The 12,364-nt window shown below is 35.6% G+C and overlaps 1 protein-coding gene across 3 annotated transcripts in view; it reads left to right on the top strand.

Annotated features, from left to right (window-relative positions):
* PGRMC2 (progesterone receptor membrane component 2) overlaps positions 1-12,364 on the top strand; it is a 61,001-nt gene that overhangs the window by 6,503 nt on the left and 42,134 nt on the right. The window contains exons 2-3 of one of the 3 annotated variants that reach the window (XM_082389785.1): positions 6,894-7,049; positions 8,459-10,627. In XM_082389785.1, coding sequence (XP_082245911.1) covers positions 6,894-7,049; positions 8,459-8,556 — 254 coding nt within the window. In that variant the 3' untranslated portion in view covers positions 8,557-10,627. Of the gene's footprint in view, positions 1-6,893; positions 8,239-8,458; positions 10,628-12,364 lie in introns of those variants that run through there. The other 2 variants (XM_082389784.1, XM_082389783.1) reach the window with 2 other exon arrangements.

Raw genomic sequence — 12,364 nt, 5'->3', positions numbered from 1 at the left:
CCTCAATAATGGTTTTTTTGTTTTTTGTTTTCTGGGTTTTTTTAATTTTTGGCTGTGTTGGGTCTTTGTTGCTGCGTGCAGGCTTTCTCTAGTTGCGGCGAGCGGGGGCTGCTCTTCATTGCAGTGTGCGGGCTTCTCTTGTTGCTGACCACAGGCTCTAGGCATGCGGGCTTCAGTAGTTGTGGCACGTGGGCTCAGTAGTTGTGATTTGCGGGCTCTAGAGTGCAGGCTCAGTAGTTGTGGCTCACGGGCCTAGTTGCTCCGCAGCATGTGGGATCTTCCCAGACCAGGGCTCGAACCCATGTCCCCTGCATTGGCAGGCGGATTCTTAACCACTGCGCCACCAGGGAAGTCCCCCCAATAATGTTTTTTTTAACATGTGCCAGGCTCTACTAAAATCTGAGGATATGTGTCATTCATTTATTTAAAAAGATTTGAACCCATTATCTTCTCAGTTATTGTCTCTCCCATTCTCTTTATTACTTCTTCTGGAACTCTTAGTAGATACACATTAACTCTTTATTTATTTTTGGCTGCATTGGGTCTTAGTTGCAGCACGCAGGATCTTTCGTTGTGGCGCGTGGGCTCCAGAGCACAGGCTCAGTAGCTGCGGTGCACGGGCTCTGTAGTTGTGGTGCGCAGGCTCAGTAGCTGCGGTGCACGGGCTCTGTAGTTGTGGTGCGCAGGCTCAGTAGCTGCGGTGCACGGGCTCTGTAGTTGAGGTGCGCAGGCTCAGTAGCTGTGGTGCACGGGCTCTGTCGTTGTGGTGCGCAGGCTCAGTAGCTGCGGTGCACGGGCTCTGTCGTTGTGGTGCGCAGGCTCAGTAGCTGCGGTGCACGGGCTCTGTAGTTGTGGTGCGCAGGCCCCAGAGCACGTGGGCCCTGTAGTTTGCGGCACACGGGCTCTATAGTTGAGGTGCACAGGCTCAGTAGTGCAGCACACGGGGTCTTTGCCCCACGGCGTGTGGGATCTTAATTCCCTGACCAGGGATCGAACCAGCGTCCCCTGCATTGGAATGCGGATTCTTAACCACTGGACCACCAGGGAAGTCCCCTTAATTTCTTAATAATTTTAAGTAAACATACTATATCTCTTTAATCTGCTTCTGTTATCTTATTCTTGGGATACCATTTCTCATATCTGTTCTGTGTGCTCACTCCTCCATGGTAGTTTGTTTTTTCATGTAGTTATAACTTTTATTACAAACTTCAGCAATTGCTGTCTTTTTGTTTCTTGAATATTTTCTGTGATGTTCCATGAGCCTTGGGTTGTAGAAGTCTCCCTGTGGAGTGGTTTGGGGTATGCCTCAAAATAGGGCCTAATGGAAGTTTCTGAAAAAAAAAATTTTTATTAGGTAATACGTGGTCAAGATAGAAAAATTTTAAAGGGTATATAGTAAAAGATGGTCTCCTTCCCACAACCCAGCCACCATGTTCCCCTCCCTAGAGGTGAGGAACCGGTCTGAGTATCTGAGTCTTGTTCCAGAGCTATTTCTCTGCAAGTGAAAGCATGTGGATATGGTACACCCCTCCCATGCACTAATTGTAGCATACTATACAAACCTTTAGCAATATTTTAATATATTGAGAGCCTGTCATATCAGTTTAAAGAGAACCATTTCATTCTTTGAATGTGTGCATAAATTCTATTATATGAATATATCATAATAGTCCACTTTTAATGAACATTTGTTTCCAATCTCTTGTTATTACATGGTACTGCTCTAAATATTCATGTGTCATTTTAAACGTGAGTAAAATCATAATTATCTATAAAATAAATTCCTAGATGTAAAATTACTGAGTCTTAGGGTATGGACATTTTTAATTTGGGTACTTATTTCTGAATTGCCCTCCAGAGACATTGGACCAATTTACACTCACAAGAAAATGCCTGTTTCTCACCCTCTTGCCAAAAATGTGATATTAAACTTTTCGGTGTTCGTCAATCTGAGAAGTTAAAATAGTTTTTCAATATTATTTTAATTTACATTTCTTAGTGAGGTTGGACATCCTCAAAAATTTGAGTCATTTATGTTTCCTTTCCTACAAATTATGTATTCATATATTTTTTGCCACATTTTTTCGATCATGACTATTTTATTGCTGCTGGGTTTTGTATCATACTTAAAGCTTTTTTGCACTTAAAGATTATTTTTAAAAATCTGTAGTTTCTTAATACTTTATGGTTTTAGTTTGTTAGTTCCACTTGGAATTTATTTTGTTTTAAGAAGTGAAGTAAGCATCCAACTTTTGTTTTTGTTTTCTTACAGAGGGCTGTTCAGTTATCCCAACACCATTTATAGAATAATTTCTTTTTCCCAATACTTGCTGTATTACCATTACTGTTTGCTAAATTCCAACAGATATTTAAATCCATGCTATTGTATTTTTTTCACCTTAGAATTCTCATTCTACCTGGGCTAGGTAAACTCAGGCCCCACTCCCACAAACGGCACAGGCCTGGGGTTTTAATTTTTCAAAGTCTTCCCTGCCCTCAGCCCAGCCTTGAGCCCTGGGGCCAGGGCCACTAGCTCAGCCCACAGTATTACTGAGAGCCTCCTAGTTTGAATTTTAGAAGCAAGGTTGAGTTTTCAGTTCCTCTTAGAATTATAGTAGTCAAGAGATTATCTGGTTTGACCTCCAATTTTAGGCATGTAAAATTTGCCCAATGTCAAATGTAGGGTGCGGCCTCGAACCCAGGTATCTTAACTTCTTAAGAGGTATTCTTTCCGTTTTACCATGCTACCTTCTCTCTAAAAGTCCTGGGAGTTCCTAGAACTAAGTATAAAAAAATAATATCTATTAGTTGGATTTCATTTAGTCACTTTTACATATTGTTTCATTTGTTCCTAGGCACATTATAACCTTATTTGGAATAAATTACTCAATACCAAGTATTATTAGATTTTTTTTAACTTACTTTAATAATCACAGAAGACTATTGTCAGAACATGCCAGAAAACTGGGCTGTTTATAAACTTTAATGAATTAAAGTTTGTCTCTGAGAGCTATGGTTTTTATACCATGGAAATAACTAAAACATTCTGGAATTTTCTCTTCATAAATACTAATGTAGATACATAATCACCTTAATAGTTACAAAATTATGTGTTACATATTTTAGATATTTTATTTACTTCCTCCTGGAATTTTTTGCTCATTAAATTATTCTTTAAAACATTGTTTTACAGTAACCATATGTTGTTGCCTTCAAAAATATGTCACCCCATTGTCACTTGATTGTATTAAAGTAAGCAGTTTCAGGATACAATAACTAGCAGATTTATTGATTTTTGAACTTTAAAAATCTGTATCATAAGTGGTGTTAACTCTTAAAATTGTTAATGAAATCTGAATTCTAACTAGTATAATGTCATTTCGGTGTATTTAACAATGTCATGGAAATAAGATTTATCGTTAAAATGATGTCCTAGGATATTTGTTATATATGTACATTTAAGAGAATCTGTCTTGGCTAAATAATTGGGTGCATTTTTTGTAGCAAGAATTTTCTTGAAACTGTAAATCTAGTTTTGTATTAGCACTATATTTTAGTCTTTGATAAAGCAAGAGTATAATTCGCTTAGTTATTATTGAAATGTTAATATCTAAATGAGCCTTAATCAAAACAATCTGATTAATTTATACAAGCTAGACTTGTGTGTGTGTGTGTGTGTGTGTGTGTGTGTGTGTGTGAATTATACCATACTGAAGACCTAATACCATTTAAAATTTGCTTTCCTTGGGTAGCTCTCTGCTATTATAGTATTATGGATAGCCAAGAGTAGTTATCAAAATATTATTATCAGTACCATTTAGGTCTGTTATGTAAGGAGGTAGTGGAAAGGGGAGGTATTACTGACTTCTCAGATATGGTTCTGATTGTGTTAGGGATACAGAGAAATATACTTTAACTGGACCTCAGATCCTCCTTTTTCTGAGCAACTCATCCTTTTCCAACTCTAGTTCTGAATCTTTATATTACGTTCTTTATGGTCTTACAGGAAAAAGTAAAGAAAACTGTTTTCAAAAAAACCTTTTCAGAAGTTAAATGCTTCTTGAGGGAAATTTGAAACATGTGGAGAGGACAACTTAATACAGAGAGTGGGAATATATGTTAATCACTGAATCATTCTTTTCAAGAGTTAACAAAACATCATTTTGTCTAGAATTAGGTTTGGGTTATTAACTGTTGACTCAAGTTCACTCTAAGTTAGCCAAACCAAAAAAAGAACATCATTCCCTCTTAGGGAAGTTGGCAGACAATTTTACTAAAGAATACACTGTTATATGTTAATATACTCAAAGATGGAGGGTTTTATGACTCCTATTTTTTATTAGTGATCATCTTTTCTTCTCTCTTGTTTACCATTTGGATATGTTTTAAGGTTGATACTGTGAAGTATCCTGAAGTAGATTGACTTTTGAAGGCCAGCGAGGTAAATATTATAACACAATGCTAAGAAAAGCTGTTGATTTCTAAAAAAAAAAAAAAAAGCTTTTTTTGTTAATGCTCTTCCATTTTGATTTATCGGGTATTCTAAAATAGCCATTTCCCTGAAATTTTGTGATTAGTGAAATGCTCCAGTTTTCAGGATTGTTACTCCATCTTTGGGTTTGTGGGTCCTCTGTGTGTTTTCTCAAGATGTGCTGTGTTTGGAGTAATCAGAAAAGTGGAAATATTACTTCCCAGTTCTGTCAGTAATTTTAGGCAAGGCACTGAATGCCTGTTTCTATTTGTCTGCCAAATAGGGAGGGCAAAAACTGTCCCTTCCACTTTGCAATACTGTGAGAGAGGAAAGTGAGATTGCTAGGAAATTCTCCAAAAAGTTGAAATTCTCATTTTAACATTTGTAGTTTTTTATAGCCTTGATCAATTTTATTTTTTCTTTTGTGTGTTTGACTAATCACTGTTTTAAGTTTGTAAGCATTGGTCCAGTTAGCATTAAGAGGCTATATATTATTCACAGATTTTTTTTGTCATTGTTGCTTCTTAAGAAAAAAAACCACATTAGTTCTCTATATATATACATAAATGTGTATGTGTGTGTGTGTGTGTATATATATATATATATATTCTCCATCTCCTGAAAACAGCCATTGCCACAAAGCATGTGGAGTTATACCACAAAAAAACACAACTGCTTTAAGGTGGACTGCTTTCTTTCCCTAGGGACTGTTCTTGCTTAGTTTTAAAAGTTAACGTTGGAAATTCCCTGGCGGTCCAGTGGTTAGAACTTGGTGCTTTCACTGCCAGGGCTGGGGCTCAATCCCTGGTGTCAGGGTTCCACAAGCCAGGTGGCATAGCCAAAAAAAAAAAAGTTAAATGTTTCTCATAAAAAAGAATGAAATAATGCCATTTGCAGCAACATAGATGGACCTAGAGATTATCATAAGTGAAGTAAGTCAAACAGAGAAAGACAAATATCATATGATATCACTTGTATGTGGAATATTAAAAAATGATACAAATGAGCTATTTTACAAAACAAATAGACTCACAGACTTAGAAAACAAACTTATGGTTAGTTACCAAAGGGGATGGGGGGGATAAATTAGTAGTTTGGGCTTAACATATACACACTACTATATATAAAATAGGTAAACAAGGACCTACTGTATAGCACAGGGAACTATACTCATTATCTTATAACAACCTATAATGAAAAAATATATATATATATCTGAATCACTTTGCTGTACACTTAAAACTAACAGCATTGTAAATTAACTATACTTAAATTTAAAAAAAGAAAAAAAATGTTTCTCCAAAATAATTAAATCCAATTAAAGAACTTCAGATTTTACTCTGTAAATAGAAACAGTATTAAATTTCCTTCTCTTAAACACTTTTTGAATGTCAGTTGAGATAATGGGCAAAGTTTGAAAGTTACAAATGTTGGCCAATTGTAAATAGTGTCCCATTTTCTTATATAGAAGACAAATTTAAAGTATAAAATGATCGCCTAAGTTTATATTAATAGGGGAATGATTAAATTACTGGTATATCCCCTCAGTGGGAAAATATATAACCATTAAATGATAACTGTGATAGTCACCTAATATTAAGCACCAACATGGAAAGTACTTAAGAACGGGAAAGTAGGACAAAGTACTTTACTGGAAGTATTGCCTTTATTTTCATGTTACTATATTAATACCTAATAATGCTACTTTTTAAATTTATTAAGGCCACTTTTTTGTTCCATGCAACAAATTTTAAAAGAAATGAGTTTTCCTACATCCAGTGAACTTTATGGTGCAGTGCTTTCTGTAATTCAAATTAATGTTCATAAATGTTGAGATTTTTGTCTATTTAAGTAAATTTTTGAATTCTATTCTTAAAAGTATGGATGCTTTTCTGACACATAACCTTCAATTTCCTAAATGCTTTCATGTGAATATGGCTATAATCATTATTTTGCTCATTTAAAAATCAGGGGATTTACATTTTTTTCTACTTGTGTACTTCTCATTAGAAGATGCTTTATTCTGTTATATGTGAAGTAAAATTTTCCTCTCCATTCTCCAGAAATGTTGCCACTGTAAAGTGCTTGGTCTGTATTCTTCCTGGTGTTTTTTTGTGCATATACAAACGTGGGTGAAATGTGAATACATGTATATCGTTTTTTTAATTCAAAGTGAGTCATACTATGTAATTTGCTGAAATGCTTTTTTCAGTTACTATATCATGGACTTCTTTCTGTGCCTGTACATATAGAGTTACCTCATTCTAAGAAATTTCTTCTCATTATCCTATTTAGTGTCTGTGCATGTTTTGAAATTAAGGGTGTGTACCAAATAAGAGTCATGAGGTTTCTTTTATTTGACTTTTTCATTTGAGACATTCTAAAATAGGGTTAGATAATCTAAATTTCTTTCTTTTCCCAGCGGGTCCATATGGAATATTTGCTGGTAGGGATGCCTCCAGAGGACTGGCGACATTTTGCCTAGATAAAGACGCACTTAAAGATGAATATGATGATCTCTCAGATTTGAATGCCGTACAAATGGAGAGTGTTCGAGAATGGGAAATGCAGTTTAAAGGTACCTTCATTTTGTTGGGTTCTTTGCAAATATTAAATTTATGGCCAAAGAAAGTGCATACTATTTCATTACTAAAGAGCCTAAGGATGCTGTCTGTTTTCACTGCCATCATTATTTGATGATAAACATAGCTAACTATCAAAATGATTGTTACATGTGCTTATTATTTATAAAATCCATATTTAAAAATTGGCTTGTTACAAACTATAAAATTTATAAAAATTGTGACACCTTTAGTCTTATAAGGCTTGTTCATTAAGGTATAGTTTTTTAAATATAGGCTTATATTTAAAACAATTAATTAGTGATATTGATACTGTAATTTTAGTTTGTTCTAAACTGATTTTCTTGATCTTACCTTCAAACCATAAAGGAAAAATGTCATTCTCCTTCATTACATGCTCATGACATCAATTTTTACCGCCTCTGTGAACACTCTGGACTGCTATTTACGTGACCTGTGGATCCCTTGGAATACTTCTTCTGGCTTCTTGGCACTTATACTGGTTTTGCTATACAAAGCAGTCTGCCTATCTTGTCCTCTCGGTTTGTCAGTTAATTCCCTTAAACTAGGTTCAGAGTCTTGACCAAGAAATGACTAAACATATTATCACCTTGGACATAACGATGTTCTAAATTAAACACCTGGTAACATAAAAACAAGCAATGTAACCGAGATCTAAGAAGAGAGTTTGATAGGAGAAAGAACAATAATACACTAGGCACCACATATCGGGACCTCAGAGAACACAGGATAATAAGTAACGAGTGAATTTTCATCTTCTCGTTTAGTTTGTTTTCTTAGGGACTACCAGCATGTGTCACATTTTCTCCCCAAGAATATTTCCTGGTTGGATCTACTTTCCATGTGATTTTCCACCTCATGTACTCTTTCTCCCCAAGAAAGTCACCATTAACTTTTTTATGGTCTTCTAACTGTTGGAAATGCCCTACATTGCCAACTTATCTATCTAATGACAATACTTTGGGCTATTAAAATTTAAAGAACTATTCTGAGACTCTCAGTGCACATTAGAGTTAAACCAGTTTCAAAGTACACATCCTCATACCTATTCCAAGAGCCTGGCATGGGTGACTCCAAGATGGGTCCTGGACGTGCATTTTTTTTTTTAAAGGTCTCCAAGTGATTCTGATGCAGTGTCCTTGATTAAGAACTGGTTGTATGGAACACTCTCCTGCAAAGCACAATTCCCAAACTTTAGGAGTTCCCTGACCCTGTTTTCTTTTGTTCAAGTGTTACATGAGTACAAAGACTGGACAAGGTAAACAATAGGAAAAACTTATCTTGTTCTGTATGACTCTAAAGGAAGCATACACCTTCCCTGCTGTATAATGGAATAGTGAGACAAATTTGATCGCTACTGATTTTCTTTTGATGTATCTTTCAGAAAAATATGATTATGTAGGCAGACTCCTAAAACCAGGGGAAGAACCATCAGAATATACAGATGAAGAAGATACCAAGGATCACAGTAAACAGGATTGAACTTTGTAAACAACCAAAGTCAGGGGCCTTCAGAACTGCAATTCTTACTCCCTTTCACAGAGTGTCCAGCGTCTTTGGGTTTGGTTCACCTGCTGCAAGAAAACATTCAACAGATTGTTTGTACAAGCTAAATGAGTCTCACTATGAAGATTTGAATACTAGACATTATGCTGCCAGACTCATTTGCTGCAGTTGTTTGTAATGTCTGGTGGGGCTTCTTCATCCTGAAAAGAAGGAGACAGGGATTTTTTTAAAGAGCAAGAAAGTCACAAGATTACTTTTCCTTTTCTCTTTTTTTTTTTTTTTTAAATCAAAGACAACCTGATACGTATTTGCTACTTAAGTGTACAGATCTCCTCAAAAAAACAGCAAGGAATTCCTACTTCATGCACTGGGTCTGTTTTAGCAATGAGGGAGGGAGGAGACCTGGGCAGGAGAGGGGGACGGTGCCCATCAGTCTGAGTAGTTAAGGCTACTGAAACACTAAGATGTGAATCCCCGAGCTTTTCTTTTTGGGTTTTGTCAGAGAAAAGAAAAAAAACCTTTATTTCTAAGAAATTTTTGGAAATTAGAAAAAGGGATTTCAGGTGGATTTAAGTCAAAGCTAATTCCCCAACAGTAAGATCATTTGAAACTGGTTTTTATCCCTTTCCTTCCCCTAGATCAAATCAATATTAATTGTGCCTTATTTCACTTATATAGACTTGAATTATTTTTAGGGAAAGCCCCTATGTGAATTCAGAAGTCACTACAAGCAGCATTGAGACTGAAGTTGGAATATTCTGTTGACCGCAAAACCTTGATGTCATTCTGTGTATATAGAATGTAAAAGGAATATTCAGTGTTACTGCCATATATGTTAATATACACACACTTAATTAGCATTGTCATGGCCAAATGCATTCCCCCATGCTTTTCTCTTTTCAAAAAAAAAATTGAAAAACAAATCGACAACTCTATCCCATAACAGCTGCCTAATTTTAGGAGTCTTGACTCTCACATCTCACTGGTGTGGGTGCATGAGGCTGTAGTATGGATGTCGTATGGGTGTGTCTGAGTGTGTGTGAGAGCGCCTTGGAAGGGATCTGCAGATACTGTAAATACCCGTACCATTTTAATAAAGCATGTACAATAAACCAAAATAAGCTTGAGTTGGACTTTATATACAAACTGTAAGCCAGTGCATTATGATATGGGAGTTGAGATTGTGTATTTGATTCAAGATAAGGAAAAATCTTGGAAATGAAAGGCAGGCACTGGTTAACCAAGTTGTACACATTGTACCACATTCACTGTAACTTTAGGAAGAAATTCCACTTTGTGGAACATTCTCAAGAGATCTGAGATTATTCAGGTAAGAATTGATATATTAAAATGTACATATTTTTACTTTATATTTTGATGCCAACTGATAATACTAGAAGTAATAGCACTCCAGGTGGTAGTTATTGAACACAAAACAATAAAGGATATTATACTGATTGATAGGTATTAAATTCTTCTATTGTTAGTTTGAAAAAGCTCTTACTACAAGCCCTATATGTGTCCATTATTTGATTTCATCATGACTATTTAGGTTCTTAATTGGAGACAAGTGATACCAAAAAAGACAATTTTATTTAATAAGTCAGCAGTTAGAGAAAAGAATTCTCCTGCTTTATGAGTATAACATATGCAGAAGCCATCAAAGAAAGAGGAACTTTTAACTGCAGTAATAAGCTAAAGTATGTAAAATACTACATTCTATTGTATTCAGTCTTGGAATGTTTTGTAGAAAATGATGAACTTCAGCCAGATCTTTGCTGAAGACTGGTTGTTAACAACTGAAGAGTGTTGGTAAATGATTTGTGTGTTTTTATGTAAAATATTTTCTGAACAGATTTGTTAAAGTATGTGTCCTCTGGAGTAAACTGATATATATGAATCATTTGAGCCTAAAGTTAAGAAGTAAATCTACACTTGTGAATAGAGAAACCCTAAATATTCATGCAGTAAAAATTATGCAGTCTGTTAAGAAAAATGAGTAATGTTGTGCTTTGGACTTGAAATAAACAGTGTTCTATGGACAATTCCTCAGTTTCAGTTGAGTGTTCTCATTCTCAGGTGGTTTGATGGGCAGTCAGTCACTGAGCAAGGGGACGGGAGCTGTGGTAGCATTGTTGCTGTTGTTTCTCCCTTCACCACTATTTCCCTAACTTGCCTGATTATTAGAACCACTTGAGGTGCTTAAGATACAAATTCTTGGTCCCCAGTCAAAACCTACCACCCACTGAGCCAGAATGGAAAGAGAATGAGTCTCAGACTCTATTTGTAAGAAGTGCCTTGGGTAATTCTTATGATCAGAATTTTCAAATGTGAAAAACACCACACCAGTCTTTTCAAGTTATACAATTCACCCTTGAACAACAAGGGTTTGAACTGTGTGGGTCCACTTTATTTTCTTCAATAAATAAGTATTACGGTACTACAGTACTTCATGATCCACATTTGGTTGAATCTGTGGATGTGGAACTGCAGATCCAGAGGGCTGTAAGGGGAATTTCACTCAGCACAGGTCGGTACCTCTGAACCCCTGCATAATGTTCAAGGGTCAACTGTATTGTCTGTCTTTGTCATCTACTTGAAATGGACCTTAACCTTAGATAATTTTGATCTGATTCCCTGTGTTTGGTTTTCTGTTTCACTCCCTAAAAACATCCATAGCATTTCTGAGTTAAAAATTAGATTTCACATAAAAATGTAGTATGTGATTTTTTTTTAATATCAAATTTTTATTCTCTTCAGTTTTTTGTCTTTTGATAACGTCTCCAAGTTGGCAGTATGTTTCCCAAATAAAGTCTATACCGTGTATACTAGCCAGTTTCTCTGTTAGGAAGTGAGCCCATTTAGATTACAGATCACGTTTTTAAAACCTTGACTATGGTGCTTATGTTTTCCTGATAGTAATTCCACCTGCCTTTTTTGAAATCTGCAGAATCTGACAGTTTTACCCCCACCTACAATCTAGAAAGCAAAAGTTAATACATTGAACTATTACTGGAGAAAATTATTCTCTCGAAAACTTGACGTAAATCAGACTCTCCTCACCCAAGTATTCCATTTACCTCTACTGATAACTGAGAAGTGCAGCACATGTTAGAAATAGATGCCATTGGCTTGTGAACACGGTGTATAGCCTTACAGTGCGTATATGGGTTAGAGCAAGCTGGTAAGGAGAAAACTTTAATTCAGAAAGATACATGCACCCCAGTGTTCATTGCAGCAGTATTTACAGTAACCAAGACAGGGAAGCAACCTAAGTGTCTATCGACAGATGAATAAATAAGAAGATGTGGTATATATATACAATGGAATAGTAGCCACAAAAAAAAGAATGAAATAGTGCCATTTGCAGCAACATGGATGCCTAGAGATTATCAGTCATATTAAGTGAAGTCGGACAAAAATATCACTTATATGTGGCAACTAGAAAGATGATATAAATGAACTTATTTACAAAACAAATAGACCCACAGACGTAGAAAACAAACACGGTTACCAAAGGGGAAGGGAGGGGGAATTAAATAGGCGTTTGAGATTAACAGTATACACACTACCGTATATAAAATAGATAAACATCAAGGACCTGTTGTATAGCACAGGGAACTAGATTCAATATCTTGTAATAACCTAGAATGGAAAAGAATTTGAGAAAGAATAGATATATATGTATATGTTCACTTTGCTGTATACCTGAAACTAACACAACATTGTAAATTAACTATACTTCGATTTTTTTTAAATGGTTTGAAGAAATTAAACAAATAGG

The sequence above is a fragment of the Balaenoptera borealis genome (genome assembly GCF_965194805.1).
Source record: "Balaenoptera borealis genome assembly, chromosome: 4".
Taxonomy (NCBI): Eukaryota; Metazoa; Chordata; class Mammalia; order Artiodactyla; family Balaenopteridae; genus Balaenoptera; species Balaenoptera borealis.
The sequence above is the reverse complement of the archived record's forward strand: the minus strand, read 5'-3'. Positions and strand labels throughout refer to the sequence as shown.